This window comes from Loxodonta africana, chromosome 19, assembly GCF_030014295.1.
Source record: "Loxodonta africana isolate mLoxAfr1 chromosome 19, mLoxAfr1.hap2, whole genome shotgun sequence".
Classification (NCBI taxonomy): Eukaryota; Metazoa; Chordata; class Mammalia; order Proboscidea; family Elephantidae; genus Loxodonta; species Loxodonta africana.
The window spans coordinates 10,432,158-10,455,090 of NC_087360.1; the positions used below are offsets into that span (position 1 = coordinate 10,432,158).

Consider the following 22,933-nt stretch of genomic DNA (forward strand, 5'->3'; position numbering starts at 1 on the left):
GCACACAGCAGAGGCGGGGCGTAACATCTCCGTTTGCTGTGGCTGCCCTGGATCCCACAGGGCTAAGGAAGTTGTGGGCAAAAGAGTGGGTGCTGACAGTGTCTGCTTTTAAACAAAGCCTGCTTCCATCACATTGGGTTACCACTCGATTACTGCCCTCACTGTAATAAAAAGGTGTAGTGATTTTCTGATCATCATTGAAAAGAGGGCTACAGTTTGAGAAGGGTGCTTAGGAAGAGACGTGCCAGGGAGACTAAAAGCAGAAATTTCGTGGCCTAATATTAGAAGATTATGGAAAAATAATCTCTGCAGCACTTTCCAAAGGAATAGTAAGGAGAAGAGGGAAAAAAAAACAAAAAACCACGCTGTACTGTCTGTCTAACAAGCAGGAATCAGGGCCCGTGAGGAGAAGGCCACGTTAAAGCAGGCCCAGAGTAAGAATGGTTGTATTAACCTTCTTTGGAGGACTCAACAACAGACGCTGGTCCACCTTTGCAGAGTCGCCCTTTGGCCTGCATCACTGCTATACTGAGGGGTTTGGAGTTGAGAGGTCAATGTTTTATGTTTAAATCAATACAGTTCAGATGGTTGGCCATGGTCAAAAGGATGGATCCCAAGAGAACGGCTTTGGCAAGATGAGATCAGGGGCCGTGGGTGCTTTCTGTGTGGGTCATGAGGCTGGGAGTCCTCAGTCTGGCTCTAATCCAACTGCTACCTTTGGGTAACTGGACACAGACATTCAGGACAACGCCAGGGACAAACAGTTAAAAAAAAAAAAAAGGAAAAAGAAACTCTAATTGTAAGTGGAAGAACACACATGAAAATAAAGGCACGGCACCCAAAGGTTGCACAAAAAAGCTGCTATCCAAATACTGCAGCCTCTTTTCTCCTTTTCTGTCTCCCACAGCAGTAAGAAACACCAACCTCCCTAAACAAACAGTGTTTCTTATTTCTAAACTTAGCCCTGCTTTTACCTAGTTAGCTCCACGTCTCAGCTTACAGACCACATCTGTAGAGAAGCCAGAAGAGACTGGGTCGCTCTACTTACCTACAATGATTGTAACCACAAGGTGCTTGGTTGCTAATTACCTGTTTCTCCCACTAGAATGTAAGCTCTGTGAGAGAAGGGACTGGACCGTTCCTGTCTTGTTACCTGCAGGTTCCTTATTCCCTCGCACAAGGCCCGACACCCGGGGGGACTTGAACGCGTGAATGAACAAGTACATGAGTCAATGGCTGAATGAACGACTGACACCAAGCCCTCCTAAGTGAAACAATGACCTGCACCAGTGCTTCAAGGCAGACAGTAACCAAAGTGGCGTCACATTCAGTAAGTGTAAGCTGTCTGAAAACAAGGTAAGAGCTGTTCTGCAGCCTAAAAGGACACAAAAAGGGTATTTTCTCTCAGATGCTGAGACTGGATGGAGGGCGGCAAATTCTCTCTGTATCTTTAGGATCTACTATATAAGATTACATTGCTCCTTTGCTCAACGCCGCCTGCTGGCTTCCTGTCTTACTTCCCGTCTTACATAGAGTAAAAGCCAGAGTCCTCAGGACTGCTCCAGCTCGTCTCCATTCCTACCACCTTCTCTTCACACCCTCCTCTTCAGCTACGCTGGCTTGGCCTTACTGCGGTTCCCTGAACAATCCAAACTCACTCCCTTCTTCCTAATATTGCTCCTTCTTAAGGAGGGGGAGGAGGAGGAGAGGGTGGTGGGGGGAGGAGAGGGGGGAGGAGGAGGAGGGGGTATAATAATTAGCCGCCCCGGGATTTGGGTTGGCAGCTGACATAGGGCTCTGATAAGACAGCAGGAAGCAATCATACCACATCATCATAGGATGTAAGGCTGTTCCCAGAGGTTGAGTGACTGTCACAGGTCTTAGCTTTGGGGATAGGACTGCATGAAAGGAATCATACACATATGATTAGTCATATCTGTATATGTCCTGATTCCAAAGTCCAAGTGCTCATGTATCACTGGAATGTATGGACTCAGCACACACAGGGACTAAGAAATAAAGGTGTCTTGGTGGCTTTTCTCTTTACTGGGTCCGACTCTCAGTCAGGACAAAAGTCAAAATAGGAGAAAGACTGCTGACAAAAGGAGAAAATCTCTTATACTATCTCTGACTGCCACATGGTAACAGAAAGCCCAAATTAACGTTCCACTGGAAAGGGCAGCTGCGTCTACTAGGAAAAGGCATTTCTGTATTTCAAAAAGCAGGTGTTTTGGAAGATGAGGAAAAGTCTTTAACAGAAATGAGCTATCTGCACTTAAGACACTTAAGACTCATCAACAATTTTGAGTTAGTCTGTATTATTAAATTTAATTTAAATTTGTATTATTCTTAGCTGGAGGAACAGTGAGAATTTTAGGAGACCAGTGGGGCAAAAGTATCATCATCATCACTGTGACCTCATGAAGAACGATATCATCACAGGGGAGGAGGTTTGGGGACCATGGTTTCAGGGGACATCTAGGTCAACTGGCATAATAAAATCTATTAAGAAAACATTCTGTATCCCACTTTGGAGAGTGGCGTCTGTGGTCTTAAACGCTAACAAGCAGCCATCTAAGATGCATCAGTTGGTCTCAACCCACTTGGAGCAAAAGAGAGTGAAGAACACCAAGGACACAAGGTAATTATGAGTCCAAGAGACAGAAACCAAAACCAACCAAACCCGTTGCTGTCAAGTCGGTTCCAACTCACAGTGACCCTATAGGACAGAGCAGAACTGCCCCGTAGGGTTTTCAAGGAGCGCCCAGTGGATTTGAACTGCCGACCTTTTGGTTAGCAACTGTAGCTCTTAAGCACTATGCCACCAGTGCTTCCAAGAGACAGAAAGGGTCACATAAATCAGAGACTACATCAGCCTGAGACCAGAAGAACTAGAGGGTGCCTGGCTACAACCGATGACTGCCCAGACAGAGAACACAACAAAGAATCTGTGAGGGAGCAGAAGAACAGTGGGATGCAGACCTCAAATTCTCATAAGAAGACTAGACTTAATGGTTTGACTGAGACTCGAAGGACCCCGGAGGTCATGGTCCCCAGACCTTCCGTTAGACCAAGACTGGAACCATTCCCAAAGCCAACTCTTCACACAGGGATTGGACTGGACTATGAGACAGAAAATGATACTGATGAGGAATGAGCTTCTTGGCTCAAGTAGACACATGAGCCTATGCAGGCAGCTCCTGTCTGGAGGGGAGATGAGAAGGCAGAGGGGGTCAGAAGCTGGCTGAATAGACACGGGGAATACAGGGTGGAGAAAAGGAGTGTGCTGTCTCATTAAGGGGAGAGCGACTAGGAGTATACAAAATTTTGTATGAGAGACTGACTTGATTCGTAAACTTTCACTTAAAGCACAATAAGAATTAAAAAAGAAATTCCTAAAAAAAAGAAAAGAAGAACTACATTAATTGAATGCTTACTATGTGCCAGGCACTGTTCTAAGAACTTCACCTATATTAACTCATTTATTTCTTATATAACGTATGAGGTGGTTACCATCATTGATCCCATTTTAAAGATGAGGAAAGCCCAGAGAAGTTAAGTAATTTTCTGAAGGTCACACAGCTGATAAATAACACAGCCGTGACTTCAGAGCCCAAACTGTTAACCACTAGCTATGCCACTTCCCATTATAACCACCCCAGCTTCATACCTGCAGCTTATCAACTCAAAACAACGAGTTCAACTGACAAACAAAAGCCTAGCAATAAAAACATAAAACCAGAGTTCGATAAAGGTACAGTAAAAGGCACTATTAAGTCTGGTTCAACTTTAGATAAGCCCCTCTTTCCAGATTTACATTCTGATTTTCATCGAAAATACATCTCTTCAATTCATGAAGTGGGCTCCAAAGTAAAACAAAAAACACCAGACCTAGTTGTAAAGCACCCTTGATCTGGTCCAGGCCCGACTTCCGCTCAGCTTCATTGCGGAAGCGTCTTCGGATCGTAGGAAAAACTTTGGTCTCCCATGCTTTCACCAGCAGGGCATAGTGGTCCTCCTGGAAGGGGAGGCAAACACGTGATCAGGGAAGCAGCACCCCGTGCAGGCCCCGGTCCTTCCCAGCCTGAAGTCTTCTCCCAACTCATACGCCAGTGATGGAAACACGGTGTGCTGACTACCTCCCACAGATGCCTAGGGAGGGAACAGCTACACTGAGCAAGCTTTTCCGTTCCCGCTAAAGCAATACAGGCATTTATATGATTCCCAGTTTTCCTGCTGAATTACTATCCAAGTACTTCAGTTCTCCAATGCCTGGATATTTATTGGGCAAAAAAGCCCAATAAATATTGCTACTGATACGTGGTATAGAAAACTAACACTTCAGAGTCTCTGTGCAAAGACAATTGCATAATTGAAAGTGTACCAACCCCGACCTGGAACCCGCTGGTCCAAACCGTTCCCTGTGGTCTCCCCGGTCAGGGAGCAGGTAAGCCACACCTGCAGGTGTCTTACCTGTGGGATGTCATCATCGTCATCATCATCACTTTCGTCATCTGCAATGGGAGGTGGGTGTGGGTCTGGGCCAGAGGTGATGAAGTTTTCATAGCTGAGCTCTACTTTATAATGGCAGGAAGTGTCACTGTCATACTCTGTAACAAAGCACAAGGACAGTGAACTCTAAGCAAGAGCAGGCCAGAGAAATCACTCACTTGTCACTCTTGGACAAACCAGATTCTTTTAATTTATGTGACAGAAAAGGTTCCTAGTACTTTGGGGTTTTTTTAACCCAGAGTCAAGGAATAAATGATTATCCATAATTACCCTGAATCCTAAAATAATTCTTATGGGTAAAATTCATTCAACTCAGAAAAGAATTTGGGAAGTTCTTCATCATGAGAAAGAATTAGACAGACTCGTAGAAGAGTTTGCATCCTGGAGACCACCTTCCAGCGAAACAATAGACAAGCCCATAAGATAAAGAATAACACCTGAGAGGAACATACTGCTCAGAACAATTAATTACAGGAGATCAAAAGGCCAGTATCTGCCCAAAAGCCAAGATGAGAAGGTAGGCAGGGGTAGAGAATCAGGGCTAAAGGAAATGGGGAGCCCGGGGCAGAAATGGGGACAGTACTGACACATTGTAGGGAATGAAACCAAGGTCACGAAACACTTTTTGTACAAACTATCAAACAGGAAACTAATTTGCTCTGTAAAACTAAAAAAAAAAAAAGTTTGCAGTATCTCATGGGCCAGATATGACCTAGAGACATCTTTCATATGGTTGGCTGTTTTTTTTTTTTTTCCATTTTATCATGCAAATTTTCAAATAATCAGAAAACTTTTATAGTGCACACCTATATACCTAATACCTAAATTCTACCGTTAGTATTAGCATTTCACTATACTTGGGTGATCTCAGTTTTAAGACATCTTTTTTTAATGATCAATATTTACATATTAGGAGATTTCACATGAAATTCTGGGGTTCTACTAAAACCACTCCCGAAGCCAATTCTTCAGACAAAGAATAGACTGGGTTATAAGACATAAAATGATATTGGTAAAGAGTGTGCTTCTTAGTTCAAGGAGATACATGAGACTAAATGGGCAGCTCCTGTACGGAGATGAGATGAGAAGGCAGGAAGGGACAGGGGCTGGTTGAATAGACACAGGAAATACAGGGTGGAAAGGATGAGTGTCCTGGCACATTATAGGGAGAGCAACTAGGGTTACATAACAATGTGTGTATACATTTTTGTATGAGAAACTAACTTGGCTGTAAACTTTCTCTTAAAGCACAATTAAAAAAAAAAATCAGTAACAGCTGGACCATTGTCCAGCTTGTGTTGCTACGTAGCCATATTCTGCTGGCACTGAAATACAGGCCTCCGGTATGTGGGAAGGCTCCTTCCAGGCTCATGTGCCTCCTCCTGCTCCCCACTTCCTTTCCCCAGCCTCTCTTCCCATTTACCAACCAGCACTTGAGTTTCCATCCCTGATTGTAATCCTGATGCTCAACTGAAACGGATTTAGAGAAATCAGAGCTTCCACTTCCCAGGAAGCAGAGGGGCCCTAGGAGGAGGCGGCTTACGCTGCTGAGCAGTGGCCACAGCAGCGATCCGGCACGGAGGCCCATGAGTGCCTGGGTCTGACGCAATACTGGTGCCAGCATCATTGTCACTGTCAGATGCCATGGCAAAGGGCAGGGCCTCGAAGTTAGCACTGATCTCTTCTGCCAGGTCGGTGCACAGGTCAGCAGCATTGCGGTGGGCCTGCCCTTCCGCATAGGCAAATGGGCGGGAGCCAAAGTTAGCCCGAGTTTTGGTGTTCTGGAAAGGAGATCAAATAAAAGGTTTGAAAGGACCTAGGTTTTTAAAAATTTTATTGATTTTTTTTTTTTTTTAACATCCCCAGGTGAACTTCACTAAATATCAAACCAAAAGAATGGCTCCTGGATGGGACAGCATGTGACACCAGATGGAGGGGCCGGCAGAACTGCGAGCACTTGGACGCTGCATAAACAGCCTGGCCTGCCTTCTCCCCTCACAAGCTCCTGCTCTTTGCCACGCAAACACGGTGACCTTTCTTATTTCCAACACTGTTCCCTCCTACCTGTGGCCATTGCACATGCTGTTCCCTCCAACTGGAACATTCTTTCCCCCAATTTTGCCTAGTTAAGACCAGTTAATATTCCAGACCCGGCTCAAACATCACTTCTTCATGGTGACAAGGACATGATCAGATATGCTTGATGCTTGCTTTCATAAAGTCTTATATAAATCTCATTCATAGTATTTATTACAGTTTATGATTATACATGCACACATATTTGTGTGATTATTTGATTAATGTTCAACTCCTCCAACTCCCCCTATGATTATAATTCCATGAAGGCAGAGACTATATCTGTTTTGCTCAATATTATAGCTCCAGAGCTTAGCTGAGTGCTTGGCATACAGTAAGCATTCAATAAATATTTGTTGATGAATAAATATGACAGGTTGAGAAATGCTGTCTTAAATTATTGGCATCTTCAATTAATTCACTCAACAAACAGAGTGATAAAAGATGGTAGCAGCGGCGTATATAGGGTCAGTCAGATCCTACAGGGTCTTGTAAACCACTATAAGAACATGGCTTATACATGCGTGGCATGGGAAGTCACTGATGGTGTAGAGTGGGAAAGTAACACCATCTAACATTTTTAAGGGATCACTGTGGCTGCTGAGTTGAGAAGACATGTCAAAAAGCAAGAACGGGGCAGGGAGAGGAGTTAGGAGAAAACTGCAATAAGCCAACTGAGAGATGATGGTGGGTGGATGGGCCAGGGTGTTAATGGCTGAATGGGTAGGCCAGGGTGTTAATGGTGGAATGGGTAAGTGGTCAGATTCCGGCTGCATTCTGAAGGCAGAGCCAATAAGATTGCTGACAGATTGGGTATGGAGTTTGAGAAAAAGGGGAGTCAAGGAGGCTCTAGGGTTTTTAGTCTTAGCAACTGGAAGGATGGAGATGCCATTTCCTGAGATGAGGAAGACTGGGAAAGAAGCAGATTTGGGTGTGGGACCCAGTTAGGCTCAATTTCGGACATATTAACTTTGGCATGTCAGTGAGACATCTATTTTGAGATGCTGTTTAAGAGGGTGAAATAGTTAAGCACTTAAGTTCCTTGATAATACATCATCCAAACAGTCTTGGGTTTGATGCAAAGAGAAGTTGAACCCACTCACATAGGCTCGTTTTGCTCTTCCTTTTGTTATCGTGCACCATGTATTATTATGTACAATTAGGGCACATTTGATGGCTTTAATTTTTCAATTCCTTTTAGGAACAAATTACTAAGGAGAACTCGTTTTCCTTTCCAAAGAAGATAACCTGCCTTTTTCTGAATGTGAACCACAGGCCACATCCCACCAGAGACATCTTCAAGATAGGGAGAGAGGCGATGCCCGCAGTAGGTGAAGTACACGCGGCCCTTGGCAGGCTGCCCAGGAGGAGGTGGAGTCCCCTCGGTCCTCTCCCAGCCAATTCCCGCCACATCACCTGCGGCAGAGAACAGGAAGGAGAATACTTTTTTTTCCCACTTATTGGCTATTAAATAAACATCAATTTGCAAGTGGTAAAACGATGCCACATATCATTAATTATCTTTTTACTTACTTATGTCCTCAGTTAAATTAATGTATTGTATTTAAATAGATATAAATTAAGACAATAGAAATAAACAATTTAAAAAATGTAAGTCAGAAACTACATTGAAGGAGAAAAATACCTAGTGTCTGAGTTAATTATTGCAGCCTACACATAAAATTTAGCTTTTATTTTCCTGGTAGTCAGCATAAAAAGGGCAAGACACTGAGTACAATTTTTTAAAAAAAATAGAAGAATACAAGTTTTTCTGTGGAGACACATGGATTCTTTATGGAGGCTATTATGTATACACAGGGCATAAAGGTAAAAAGGTAGCATCTTCTCTGTAAACTTATGGAAGGTTTAAAAATGATCTTCAAAAATGTATTTTGAAACTCAACCATCAATGTAAGCTGAAGGTACACTATTCCGTAACATCATGTCCCCTCACTTACAGGTATTTAAGATGTCTTTGCAGGCAGCTAAGATAATACGGGCAAGGCTTCTTTCTGATTAGGCTACTGGATACTGCAGTAGAAGTGAGAGAGCCAAGGGGGGCGTGCCCATTCCATCAGTTCTCTTCCTTAGCTGCCTCAGACAAGTGCTATAACTAGCCCTTGAACTCGCCAATAAGTGCATGAAGTTCTATGATTCTGTTGTGGATCAGAGTCTCATATACTTTAGATTCCACTAGAATGGAAGCTTTGAGATGGGTGGAGACTTGACCAGGGCATCCCCAGGTCCTAGAAGACCACCTAGCATGCAGGAGATATTCGAGAAGTATCTGATGATGGATGAATACCGCAAGTGTTGGTCCAGAGGCTGAGATTCTGTTGTAAAAATGGGCTCCTGATCTCTATTCTTAAACAGACTCGCTTCTCTAAGAAGAGGGCAGTATGTGTGCCTGAGGTCTGGTCCAAAATTCTCTCAAAAGCCCAAATGTGATAAAATAAAACAAACAACAGTAACAAACAAATAAAAAACCTGATTATGCTTCCCCTGGCTCTCCAGAGCCCCTTTGTGCTTAAAGCGCTTAAAGAAACACTCAGCTAAAGCAACAGAGAAACAACTTGGTCCTGAATTTACTTCCAAGTCACAACTTGACCATAACTGAAGGTGCCCCACTCCCCAGAAAAGTGCAATATAACAAACAGCTCCCTCAAGGATAGGTGACAGCAAAATCACCCTGCAGGCAACTATAAAAGGCTTAATATTCCCAACCTAAACACCCCACGCCACCTACGAGATAAAACAATTTAAGTTTTCTCAGAGATGATGGGAAGATGTTCTCTCTGAAAATAAGTAGCCGACATGTGTGATGGTGTCTACTGTGAAGAAGACAACACTTCTGTTTTGCCACTGCTGGAACACCGGTATTTATCACACCCTCACCACTGCTGGAACACCGGTATTTATCACACCCTCACCACTGCTGGAACACCGGTATTTGTCACACCCTCACCACTGCTGGAACACCGGTATTTATCACACCCTCACCACTGCTGGAACACCGGTATTTATCACACCCTCACCACTGCTGGAACACCGGTATTTATCACACCCTCACCACTGCTGGAACACCGGTATTTATCACACCCTCACCACTGCTGGAACACCGGTATTTGTCACACCCTCACCACTGCTGGAACACCGGTATTTATCACACCCTCACCACTGCTGGAACACCGGTATTTATCACACCCTCACCACTGCTGGAACACCGGTATTTATCACACCCTCACCACTGCTGGAACACCGGTATTTGTCACACCCTCACCACTGCTGGAACACCGGTATTTATCACACCCTCACCACTGCTGGAACACCGGTATTTATCACACCCTCACCACTGCTGGAACACCGGTATTTATTGCACACACCCTCGCCACTGCTGGAACACCAGTATTTATTACACCCTCACCACTGCTGGAACAACAGTATTTATTACACACACCAAGTTATTTACATGAAGGCTGAAAAGAAGGGGGGATTGATTTTTGTTATCGAACCGACTGTGTAACTGAAACATCTGGGCAGATGCTCAGGCCACTGGGTGCAAAGTCTACAGTATGTATGTACCAGTAAAGCACTTCATGGCTAGCTGTAGAGTTCCCTTTTTTTGAAGCTTTTTACCTGCTCATCAGCGAATAGCTGGTGAAAGACTAAACTTCAGAGAGAGGCAAAATCTCGGAATTTTTTTAATGATGGAAGAACGAAAGTAAATATGACTCCTAAGCTACTAAATGGAGAGGTCTCATCAAAAGGAAGGGTTTGGTGTAAACTAGGGGACAGCTATGACAAGCGTTTGGTTGTCACTGAAAGACAAATTGTCCATTTCAAGTTGCTGAATTTATTTCATTTTAACCTATTTAGAATGAAGCTTGGGAAACAGAAGTATGCAGGGGGAAGAAAGCTCCCACTACACTTACCAGGAGAGAGAGTCACATCTAAACGAACACTCTTCCACTGTAATAAACTGGAGCCATTGTAGTGTACAGCTCGGCCATTGCTAAGAAAAAACAGAGGGAAGTCAAGACAAGGCTAATCGGCCAACACAGAGGCAGTTACCTAGCGAGTGGGGAAGGGGACAGGGTTTCAGTAGCATGAGAGTAACTAGACGAGAAATTATAATAGGTACTCTCTTTTCCCGAAACACTAATATATTGCCAACTGGTACTTTATACATTTTGGGAGGTAGAGATTTTACTCCTTTAGTATTAGTACACCCACAAGTGTATTTGCAGAACAGAAGAATTCAGGTTCAAATACATTTGAGAAACAAGATAAACAGGTCCTTCCTGTAGGACAGCTAGGAATCAGTGTGCAACGTGCACTATAAATCTCCAACATAGGAAAGGAATACATTCTATTTCCCCAAACTTATTTGAAGACAGAATCCTATTTTTGTTTCCTGAACACCTGTAATATTTTTATTTCTTGAACATCTACTGTGTTTTTATGCATATAATGTGTGCCTTCTACGTTTGTTTGCCAACCATTCCCTCCTCCTGTGAGGTATCTTCATTACGTGCTTTGCTAATTTTTTTTTTTACGGCAACATGTAAAAAAATATTGGAATAGTGGTGATTATGAAAATACTTTGAACATACCTCATAGAGGAGGGAGCGGTTGGCAAATGTAGAAGGCGAACGTTATCTGCGTAAAAGTACATATATGCTCCTTGTGGGAAGCTATTGTTCTGAAATACAGTTTGTTTGGGAAATAGGGATAGTCTGATCTACTTCATTTCTTCTCTTAAATAAAAGCAATAGTAGCCACTTACTTATGGAAAAGACAAGTGCCCACTGGATTAGTCCAAGCCCCATCTCGCTTCTCTGCTTCCGTAGCAAAGCCAAAGGAAACGATTGGTCCAGTGTCGTCATCAGTATCTCCATAGGAAACAATTTCAATTTCCCAGTAAAAAGATGGAGCCTGAAGAAACACCACAGGAGGGCAGACAATCAGAGAGCTCAACCTGGGCCCTTGAACTTGCCCCTGCTTTCAAATTTCAAGGAAGGAGACAAAAGACAGTATCGCTTCTGGTTTCTCACCTGAACTGGCAGTGGTGAGGTGGCATAGATAAAAGTGCCCCGGGGCAGGCCTCCCCCAGCACTGGGGTCAGCCAGAAAGGTGACCGAAGTGAGGTGAGATGAGAACATGCAGGCTCGAACAGGTGGAAACACTCGCGAGGGGCTCCACGTAATCTCTTTGGGCTACATTGAAGAAAAAAAGCAAAATCCTCAGTCAAAAGAAATGCAAATAGGAATCCTTTCATTCTCTCAAAGAAGAACAGTAATTTTTATTTCGTGGTATTATATATTGGTATATTCACAAAAAAGCCTATCTTTTGGCCCACCAGTTTCACTTTTTTTATCCTAATAATTCAAACAGGCATGCGAAGATATAGCTCCAAGGGTGTTCATCAGATCACTGTTAATGGCAAAAATTGGAGACAACTCAGATGTCCAACGATAAAAGCCTGAGTGAGTAAACTGAAGAACAGATGGACACTGGACTATTAAGCTGCTGTTGGTTGACATGAAAAGATAGTCACCATCTACTGAGTGGAAAAAAGCTAGATACAAAACAGCTCAGAGAGTGGAAACCCAATTTGTTAAAAAAAATTATACGGAATACATCATATTAATATGTTGACAATGGTAACCAGAGAGGTTGAAAATTCAGGTGACATTTCTTTTCCTTTATATATTTCTTTTTATTTTGAAATAATTTCAAACTTACGGAAAAATTACAAGAATAATACAGCAACTCCTGTATACACTTACCTAGATGTACCAATTTTTCTAAAGTTTTATTGAGATATAATTTACATACCATATAAATATGTACAACCATCACCACAATCTAATTTGAGAACATTTTCATCCCCCCTAAAAGAAATCCCATACCCATTAGCTTGCTCCCTATCTTCTACTCTTCTCAGCCCCTGGAAACCACTAATCTACTTTCTGACTCTGAATTTACCTCTTCTGAATATCTTATACAAACGGAATCATATAATATGTAGTGTTTTGTGTCTAGCTTCTTTCACTCAGCACGATGTCTTCAAGGTTCACCCAGGTTGCAGCATGTATCAGAGCTTCACTCCTGTTTACAGTTGGATCGTAGACTACTGCGTAGTGGCTAGACCACATTTATCCATTCATCCATTTTTTTTTGGCTATTATGAATACTGCACCATGAAATTTTGTAGATACACTACATTTTTAACATTTTGCCACATTTGTTTTTAATTACTCTCTTATTTTCTCTCTATATATACTTATTGGCACTGGGTATATACTTATTATTATGAAATGGACTATAAACCTAAAACTAGAAAACCAGCTCTTTTCTTCTTTCATTGACAACAAAAAAAAATGATTGACAAATTAATGAGCTCTGCTCCTCTGCTGTAATTTTTCAATATCGAGAAAGTCAAATCAATGTGCTCTGCTCTGACATTCAAAGATGATAACATGGCATTGCAGACACTGTACCTCAAACGAAATGGCTTTGTGAACCCTCATTCTGATGATACTATTACGAACGTACTCTACTGGTCTGTATTTCTCAGTGACTGCTACTCATACGACACATGTTGCAGGCCGGCAGGAGGTGTGGTCCGATCCAGAGGGCTCACCTGTCTCCGGTCGGCCTGCAGCGGGGGCGGTGGGGGCCGAGCGCAGTCCCGGTAGAGCATCCTCAGCCGTTCACACTGCACCTCCACAACCGCAAGTCGCTCTCCTGGTGGGGTACACACCATGCCCATGAGAACAAGCCCTGTGATCCCCCAGGTGGGTTGACTCCTTGGTAGTAGGGTCAAAGTAATAACCCGCACTTATAGAAATCAGTCAAGGTTTTATAAAAGAGTAAATACCATGGGACAGCTTTGTCTACTATGTGTAGCTCAGTAGCATAGCAATGGGGTCAAGGATGTAAGTCCTGCAGTTGGGCTGCTTGGATTCAGAACCTGACTCCATCACTCGATATTTAACATCTCACTTCCACTATTGGGGGTAATAACAGAACCTTTGCCTCAAAGGGTTGTTGTGAAGATGAAATGGATTAACACAAGCGGAGCCCTTAGCCAAGTCCCTGGAAAGGCTAAACACTCAGTAAATGAAAGCTTTCATTTTTATCATCTAATAAATAAAGGCCATTTTTCTTATCATATAAACTGATTTAGAAAAATCTAATACCTATTGAACGCCTCCTATGAGCAAGGCACACTGCTAGATACTAGAGAATACAAAGACACAGGAGTTAAATCTCCTGCCCTCTGGGACGGAGAAAAGATATGCATGCATGCATGCGCACACACACACACACAGAGATGACAGAGAATAATGGACAAGGCTGTACTGTGTGATTACAGGATACGAGACACAAGTACAGGCCCAGGGGCATGAGGCAGAACCTCACTCCAGGATCTAGAAAAGTATAATAGAAACAGTGTTAAGTTAGATCCTAGAATAGACATGATTCCAATAAGCAGAAAAGGAAGGGGATTCTGGGTCCAGAATTAGTGAAGTGCAAGATGTCTGAGGAGTATCTTGTACCATATATAAAAATTAACTCCAATAACCTAAATGTAAGAGCTAAAACTATAGAACTCTTAGAAGAAAACATAGGTGTAAATCTTCAGAAATCACCACAACATGAAACAGGAAAAAAATGTAAGGACAGAAAAGAGATTAGAGAGTTACTAAAAAAGAAAATGGCATGAGAAATAATAAGTAACATAGATAATAAAAATGACCAGGAAAAAAAAAAGGAAGTTAAAGATATCCATTTCTTCCTTACAGCAGTTTGTGGAAATGCTGGTACTAGTACATTGGAGGACTGCTAATCTAACTGTGGACAATTTCCAATAGAGATCGATTACATCCTTGGAGACAAAGGGTACGTTTTCACTTAAAAACATCCAGGCCAACTACCAATTTATAGGATATACGAGGACCAAAGAACATGTTAAATGACACCACAGGGATACAATCAGCAGAAAACCCTTCAACAAATAAAATCCAAAGAAAAAAAAGAGACTGAGGGGGAATCTGTATCTCAAAAAGAGACTTAAAAGACATAATAAGAAATTACGACATGTGGACTTTATTTGGATCCTGATTCAAATTAACAAATATAAAAACCAGTATGACCTTTATAAGCAAATTAGAATTTAAACACTGACTAGATATTTAATAATATTAAATAATTATTGTTAGTTTTTAGATGTGATAATAGTGTTGTCATTATTCTTTTAAGGGTCTTTACTTTTTAGAGATATTTATTGATTGATAAAGTAATATCTAGGAGTCTCTTAAAAATAATCCAGAGGGGTACAGCATAGATGAAACAGGATTGGCTATGAGTTGCTAATTATTGAAACTGGATGATGGAAACACAGCGGTTTACTCTTGTAGTCTATTTTTGTATTTGTTTGAAGTTTTCCATCAACACATGCATACGCACACACATGCACACTCATGCAAAACCCTAAGAGTGGATCTTAGCGCAAACTCTTGACTTTGAACTGAAATACAGTCAATGGTGATGGTCAGAATGTATATGGCACCCTTACGGAGGGCTCATAAATAGTTCTAATAGAGAAATAAAGCCAATGAATTAACAGGAATAGAGAAGAGAAAACACAGTGACATGGTCCTGAAGTTAAATTGAAAAACACTGAGCTCATAGCTGGTCTACACTGAAAGCTATTTATTGACATTTCCAGGTCTGGGATGAAAGTGGGTTGTGATGAATGTTGTCTTTAGAGCTCAGCAGTTTGAGATGCGTGTGTACGAAAGCAGTGAGCACTGCATTATGAAGTCGTCAATGTACTGATGCAACACAGTGAAATATGGTGGTAAGGAAAATACAGGTACTCACCAGCACTGCATTCCTGGGCTACCAGGTTAAGAACTTCAACAGCTGCTGGACACTGTTGTATGAATTCTTCACAAAATAAGCTGTCTTCTAGAAGCTGGGCCATGACCAGGCATGCTCTTAATGTTAAAAGATTTACAACATTTCAAAGTCATCAGTGTTCACTCTTCAAAAAGTCAACTGTGAAAAACATTTCAATCAATTTTGTCCCCTGATTTACAAAAAGGTTCAACTCCCCATTACTTTGCTTTTTCTCAGCTGGATTGGCTTGAAAATACGTGGATAACTTCTCTTTTCCCGCATAGTAACTGTTGACACTTCATGGACAATCAGAACAGGGAAAGACGGTTGCCATCTCCACTAAATGGAGACCAAAGTACCAGGTGAGAAATCAGCACTTTGTCTTAAGAGGCTTTCCTAAACCGTGTTCCCGAGGGCAATATTAGTTCTCTGGAACAAGAAGGTTCCAAAAGCTCGGGAAACTGATCACTTGCGCCTGATTCAAAATTTCTATTAGAACTTTATAAGAAGTTCCATTGCCAGAAGAGAAACTTGTTACTGCTATTTGATGGTAAACAAATAACTGCATTTGCAGGGAAAGAGTGGTTTTCCCTTCCAACACCAACACTTGTGAGCATTCCCTAGGTTTCTTGTCGTCAATTTGGAAAGCGATGAACCGGATATGTATGAATGTCATTTATAAATGAAAAGGCTTGGTGGCAGAGGAATTCTGGTGACAGAACAAGGTTCTTTTCCCAAAGTGAATCAGTGGAGCCAGCCTTATGTATGTGTTCCATACATCGCATTTCAATTGTTCGTTCATTTTCTTAGGTGAAGAACTAAGCTTTATTTCAAAGGACAGAAACTGGGGAAAGCAGCAAACTGTGTCAAACATACTTTAACAGAATGGCTTCTGTCACCTAGCTTGGCATGAGCTTAAAGCTATGGGCCCACTAAGCTGGGGTGGGGGACCCACGTAGGGGCCTGCACCACCAGAGCACATGAGGTGATCTTGGGAGGATGCTCACCTTGTTCTTATCTCAGCCAGGAGCCGAACGACTGCCATCACAGGAGCTGACCCGTCTCCTGTTGCAGGAAGTGAGGTATGAATAGAGAGACTCCCCTCCTGAGGAAGCAACATGGACTGGACTGCCTGTACTACCTTCTCAGTAATGGACAGTTTATGAAGAGGCAGTGCCTGGGGGAGGGGGAGCGTGGCGAAAAGTTAAATGCAAGTAGTTAGTTTATAAGAAATGAGGGTGTTATTATTACCTGGAGTTAATTCTCAAATTTTCAGTTAAAAAAAAAAAAAAATTCCCACACAGAACATTGAAAACCAGATCAAAACAATTAAAAATACAATATAGTATGGAATATCCCTAACCCACAAAGAAACAAATTTTGTTGATTAGATGATAACTTTCACACAAATGTTACTATTAAATAATTATAATGAATATATAAATATCTCTCACAAATCCATAAATACACATCACAAGTAAAACTTAAGATAACCGAGCGTCTGCACTTGTGCGGGCCCATCATTCATTACTGTACAGTTACCACTTGCAGTACATTTTATGACGCATTTAAAAATCACCTTACCTCTGATCTTGGAACACAAAGTCTAGACAATGGAATAGTCAATGTGTCTGATGCTTGCGAAGTCTTTCTACAGTCTATGGGTGGGAATCTGACCGTAGCTATACCTTCCTGTTCGTTGATGGAAGCCACTACTCCGACACTTGCTGATATTCCTCTACCTAAAACCTAGAGACAAAGATGGATTAGCGCTGCCTGCCAGCTCTGATGGTGCAATTGGCTACCGCGTGTGCCGGGTGGGAAGGGTACATTTCCGGCTGTCATTATTAATGCTACAGTAATAGTCTACCGCGACACAGACCTTGAGCCCTCAATATGAGTGAGAATAATAGGCCCTAAAACCTCATGGCAAGGTCATCACAACATTCTACGATCTCAAACTTTCAATTCTAAAATAGTGCTGAGGTTAATGACACGGCAGGACACAAGCAACATAGTTAGCATTCTACAGTACTGCTGAGTCAAAATCAAGTCGACGGCACCTAAGTGCCACACGGTATTGCATGAATTTTTGAATAGTTTGCAGAACAGTGTGGATTAGAATTCATACATTTGTCAAATTCCTTATTTAGCTTGAAGGAACAAGGCTTTTCTGTCTAAGTGGACAGTACCTTGTCTTACAAATGATCAATTAATCAAAGGCTGTTTATATACAGGGGAAAGCAGTGACCTGGGGAAAATAAAGATAGCTGGTTACCTGAACCTCAGACCCTATCTTGATTGTCTCTTTGAAGCCTCCAAGTGCACACAGTGCAGCTACGGCCTGTCGGGCAATTCTCTGCAGTTTGGCGAGCTTCCGGCCACTGCTGCTGCCATTTTCCAGAATGCTTTCTGCATACTTCCCCAGTTGTGGGATGTACATCAGCGCACGAGACAGAACCTAGATAAGAGGCAGCCCACGCAGTTGCTGTTAAAGATTTGGTTGTTTTGGTAGCAAGGTTGATGACATGCCTAAAATGGTGCCTGGGTCCTAGGTACTGAAGGAACTCTGGACACGGGAGGGGCCCAATAACTATCAGGTTCAATCAGTGGCATTTTGCCCATATTTGCCTTCTACAGTCTGACAGAACTAGAAATATGCAACCTCAAAATATGAGCGAATCAAACATTGTGTTAATAAAATCCCTAAAACAAAACAATCATTTATCTGAAGAAAAATCATCGCAACATACTGCCTGCATCTCAACACCCAGTTGCTTTTAGGGCACGAAAGGAATTCACTTGAAGAATGACTGCAGGGAAGGGGGACTTGATTGCAGATCTATAGTTTTCAGGAAAGTGGGCTGTTGTTCATCATGATGTATGACCTCCTGACAGAGCACTCAGGGTAATATAAATCATACAGAGGCCGGCTGTCCTTAGGGCCTAAGGAAGTACACTTAATAAATCCATACACCAAGGCTGGGTGATTTCCTAATGCCAGGACCAATCTAACACAAGCAAGAGGAAGAAACAAGAACTGCCTTTCCTTCCCCAGGTGTACTGTCCTGTTGTCTGCAATATTAGAACTGGCAGCAACAGGAGATACAGGTTAACAGAGTTGGAACTGCTAAATCCAGAGGAAACACAGTTAACAGGAACATGTGGCCAGTCTGGGAAACCTCTTCACTAAAACATCCCCTGCTATGCGTGATTCCAATGCAAGAATGGAGCGTGAACCTCCTTCTCACATGCTCAGCTCAGCAGCAACATGGCACTGACCTTTTCTGCAGTCGTGGTCCATATTTGGGCGGCATTTGACTCAGGAGCCATCAACAAACTGTGAAGCAAGGCAATCACTTCGGCAGCCATGCTGTTAGCCACGTGCCCACTGATGAACGGTCGCACGGGATCAGTCCTGCAAGTGTCAACATGGCAAACTTGTGGGTGCCCAGTGATTGGTAAGAGTGCAGACAAGTGGCTTGCAGGGTTAGCATTAGAGGGAAACAGCTCCTGTTTATACTAAAGAGAAGTGGGTTTCGTTGACTGAGAAAAAAAAGAAAGCCAGTTATTACTAGGAAGAAATCCCTTCTCACTTTCTGGTATCTGAAGAATCCCCTGACACAATGGACCTCATCACACTTTTTATCAAAGAGGCCGCCAGGATCAAGGAAAGACACTGTGCTGCACCTACTCCTGGCTTGCAAGCACAGAACACATTGCACCTTCCCAGAGGCAACACTCACTCATCCCTTCCAGCCCTAGAAAGAAGGCGACGTGCACAGCTGGAGCAATGGGGAAATTTCTTTCAAAAGAAGTCAAGGTAGCAAGACCAGAGTTTACTAATACTCAAAAAAAATTGCCACTGGTGTTCCTGGTGGTGGACTTCCTAGAAAAAAACAATCCTCTGGCTGTAAATGTCCGCTTGGCCAGCACCTCCCTACTCTTATAACCTCAGATCTACTTGGACGAGCATTCCTCAGAGATCCTCACACTCCGCTTGGAGAGCAATTACTACCACAGATGGGTAACTGTAAGCCCCTCCCTTCATTTCCAGCAGGCCAAAGGGGATGGTATAAAATTAAAACCCTAAAAACAAACCCATTAAAGAATAAGTGTGGGCAGGGCTTGGAAAGGTTCTACTGTGTGAAAGGTTTTACCTTGCAAGCTCAGAGTTCCTCTCACGGCAAATGGAGGTTTGGGCGGTCTTCTTCTTGTCCCCTGTGGACAGTCCACTCACAGTCTCTGGGTTGACTGACTCTACAGGTGGCCCAACACTGACAATGAGGCCTGACTGTGCCCACTTGGTTGCCTTCCGAAGAGCAGCTACTGCTTCTTCTGTAATCACTTCGCAACAGCCACCCTGGGGGTCAGTTTGAATACGTACAGGATATTTATTTTATTTTCTCAGAGTGACATTTTTTTTCTTAATATTGTGTTTTAGGTGAACATTTGCATAGCAAATTAAGTTCCCATTTAGCAATTTTTGTAAAAATTGTTCCAAAACATTGGTTATAATTTTCGTAATGTGTCAGCATTCTCATTATTTCCATTCTATTTGTTCTGTTTCCATTTATCTAGCAGCCCTGCCCCTCTTTGCCTTCTCATCTTTGCTTTTGGGTAAATGTTGACTGTTTGGTCTTCCACAGTTCATTGTTTAAGGGAGTGCACGCCTCACAGTTGATATTATTTATTTTATAAGTTAATCTGTTACTTGGTTGAAAGGAGTAGCTTCGGTTCAAAGTTTGAAGGCTATCTTAGGATGATAGTCTTGGGGTTTCTCTAGCCTCTGTAAGTCCAGTAAGTCTGGTCTTTTTCAGGAATTTGAGTTTGTCCTACATTTTTCTTCCCATTCTGTCCGGGATCTTCTGTTGTGTCCCTGGTCAGTGGTAGCTGGGCACCATCTAGTTCTTCTGGTCTTAGGCTAGAAGAGGTCGTGGTTTGTTTATTAGTCCTGTGGACTAGTTTCTTCTTTGTGTCTTTGGTTTCCTTTATTCTCTTTTGCTACAAATGGGAAGAGACTAACTGTTGTATCTTAGATGGCCATTTGCAAGCTTTTAAGACCCCAGATGTTACTCACCAAATTAGGATGCGCAACATTATCTTTACGCACTATGTTTCGCCAACGGACTGAGTCGTTCCACGAGGCTATGGTCCCAAACCCTTTAACCCCATAAACTAATTCAGCGAGGTGTATGGATATGTCTAGGAGGTCTCTGTAACTGTGCCCCCGTGAGCTTTATTATATATGTGAATACATATGTAGCACACCCAACCACGTATATACTTATGCCTACAAATATACCCATATATACATGCATGTGTACTCACATATACCTTCCTGTACACATACACCATACATACATACCTCTGTAACCACACTCATATTTTTGGTTGTTATTACAGTTGTTGCAAAATTGTATATAACATTTACTGTAATGTTCTTTATTCTTGTGTACCTCTCAGTGTCTTCATTCACCTTGGTCAAGTTGTGCTAACTTCCCCCATATTATGTACTGCCTTTCCCATCACCAGAAATAACAGCTGTCCACTATCCAGTGAGTTATTTTTCTCCCCTTCCCCAGCACTACGCTTTTAAAAATCTGTTTCCCCCACCACCAATTACCAAAGCAATCCAGGCTCATTTTCAAAAACTCATATAATAAAATATTATCTGCAGAAAGTTAAATTTCCATATACATCCCAGGCCCTGACCCAGTCAGAGATCACTGTGAGCTCTCTAGATGTTTTTCCCCATACACGTTCCAACACACATAACCATGGGATGGCACTACATACACAGCTTTTCAATTTGCTTTCATCAGTTATCAATATACCTGACTACTTTTCCATATCAGTATATACTAGAGCTACCTCATTATTTTTAAGAGCTGCACAGTATTTCACTATATGAGTGTAACAACTTCTTCAACCAATCCCCTACTTATGGGCATGTGGATTCTATTTTGTTTGGTTTTTCAAACAAAACTGTGATGAACATGCTTGTGTGTTCATTTCTGGATACTTGAGAACGCCTACTTATGTCATCTTAACAGTGATGGTTATTATCGATCTTCCTGAACTTTACCTATCTGACAGGTGAAAAATGATACATTATTGTTTTTATTCCTTTGTTTTACAGTAATTAACTAATTGTAAACCTGGGTGTCTTTTTATGTTTTTATGGGCTATTTGTCTTTCTTTCTTACTATCTCTTGTTCTCTTAATAACCTCATCACTTTTGAACTGTATTTTTAGGCTGTAAAACTTTCTTAAAAGAGCTAAGAAAAAATTTCTAAGTTAAAACTGAGAGCTCTCTTTTACATTTTAACATTAATGACAAATGGATTTTTGACTAGCTCTTTTTGAAATGGCCTCAGTTAAGCCACTGACTTCAATTTCTCACACTGCCTCTTTGTGGGAACTTAAACTAGTGTTTTCTTTTTTGTTTGTTTTTTCTCCTGAGAACCTGAAGCGTGGTAGATGCTCCTCAAGCACAGGTTTTGTCAGAGCAGGTGTCTCCACTTTGGGGTTACCTTGGTCATGTCGCGATCCATTTTCACAACTTTCTCCATGTTGGCGCCAGTACCAAGCCGGAAAGGCCGTCCTTCTGAGCTACTACAAAAGGAAAGACAAAAAGCAGTGCAGACTTACAGATACCATCAAAGGCGGGGGCTGCGTGCTGTAAAGCAACCCAGTAACAGGTAGGCCAGCATTAGATGCTAAATAGGCTTTTAAAATTTCAGTAAGACTCTCAATTTTTCAAAAACAAAATGATTTACTATTGCTTAATGATAGCACTGTTACGGTCTGAAATAACGATTGTTTTTAGAGTTGTAATGACATCTAATAACCTACCTGAAAATGATGTCTAAACTAAAGAGCTGAACAAAAATGAAAATCTGAACTTAAAATAAATGGAAGGCCTGGCATACAGGAGGAACTCAGCAAGTTATACATTCCAGAGTGAGGGAATTTAATGCCTTGATATGCATGGCTAGTTCTTCCTTTCTGATAATTCAGTCTTCCCAGATGCCTAAAACTGGCTTTCTAAACAATCTTTCACCCAATTTGTACTACGACATTTTGCAATGGCCAAGAATGTTTCTTGGAGATTTCTTCGTCTAAGCACTGGCCTGCCCTGACCCTGCTTAGTTCATGCCATCATCTCACTAGTTCTTTCAGTTGCCATAATGGTAGACAAGGGATCCAATTATGGGATGATGACATCATCAAATCATTTATTTGAAGAGAGCACTCCTCTATGTGAGACATAAGCTACCTGTCCTAAATTCCCTTATGCTACGTGGAAGGTTTCCTGTTGTCCTGGCTCTCATTAAGAAGGCCCTGTAGGGTTGTAACATAAGGACAATAATTACATTTTTATTTCCTTGGTGAGCAATGAAATAAATGCTCAACAAATTAAAGCTTTAAA

At 42.0% G+C, this 22,933-nt stretch overlaps 1 protein-coding gene across 6 annotated transcripts in view; it reads right to left on the bottom strand.

Annotated features, from left to right (window-relative positions):
- HECTD4 (HECT domain E3 ubiquitin protein ligase 4) overlaps window positions 1-22,933 on the bottom strand; it is a 188,624-nt gene that overhangs the window by 46,102 nt on the left and 119,589 nt on the right. For all 6 annotated transcript variants that reach the window (XM_010599885.3, XM_023539324.2, XM_023539325.2 and 3 more), the window contains exons 38-52: window positions 22,035-22,116; window positions 19,659-19,861; window positions 18,781-18,916; window positions 17,777-17,959; window positions 17,083-17,247; window positions 16,506-16,675; window positions 15,481-15,596; window positions 13,235-13,338; window positions 11,643-11,804; window positions 11,375-11,523; window positions 10,521-10,600; window positions 7,841-8,004; window positions 6,056-6,293; window positions 4,474-4,610; window positions 3,892-4,018 (exon numbers count right to left, since the gene is read on the bottom strand). In XM_010599885.3, coding sequence (XP_010598187.2) covers window positions 3,892-4,018; window positions 4,474-4,610; window positions 6,056-6,293; window positions 7,841-8,004; window positions 10,521-10,600; window positions 11,375-11,523; window positions 11,643-11,804; window positions 13,235-13,338; window positions 15,481-15,596; window positions 16,506-16,675; window positions 17,083-17,247; window positions 17,777-17,959; window positions 18,781-18,916; window positions 19,659-19,861; window positions 22,035-22,116 — 2,216 coding nt within the window. The remainder of the gene's footprint in view (window positions 1-3,891; window positions 4,019-4,473; window positions 4,611-6,055; window positions 6,294-7,840; window positions 8,005-10,520; window positions 10,601-11,374; window positions 11,524-11,642; window positions 11,805-13,234; window positions 13,339-15,480; window positions 15,597-16,505; window positions 16,676-17,082; window positions 17,248-17,776; window positions 17,960-18,780; window positions 18,917-19,658; window positions 19,862-22,034; window positions 22,117-22,933) is intronic.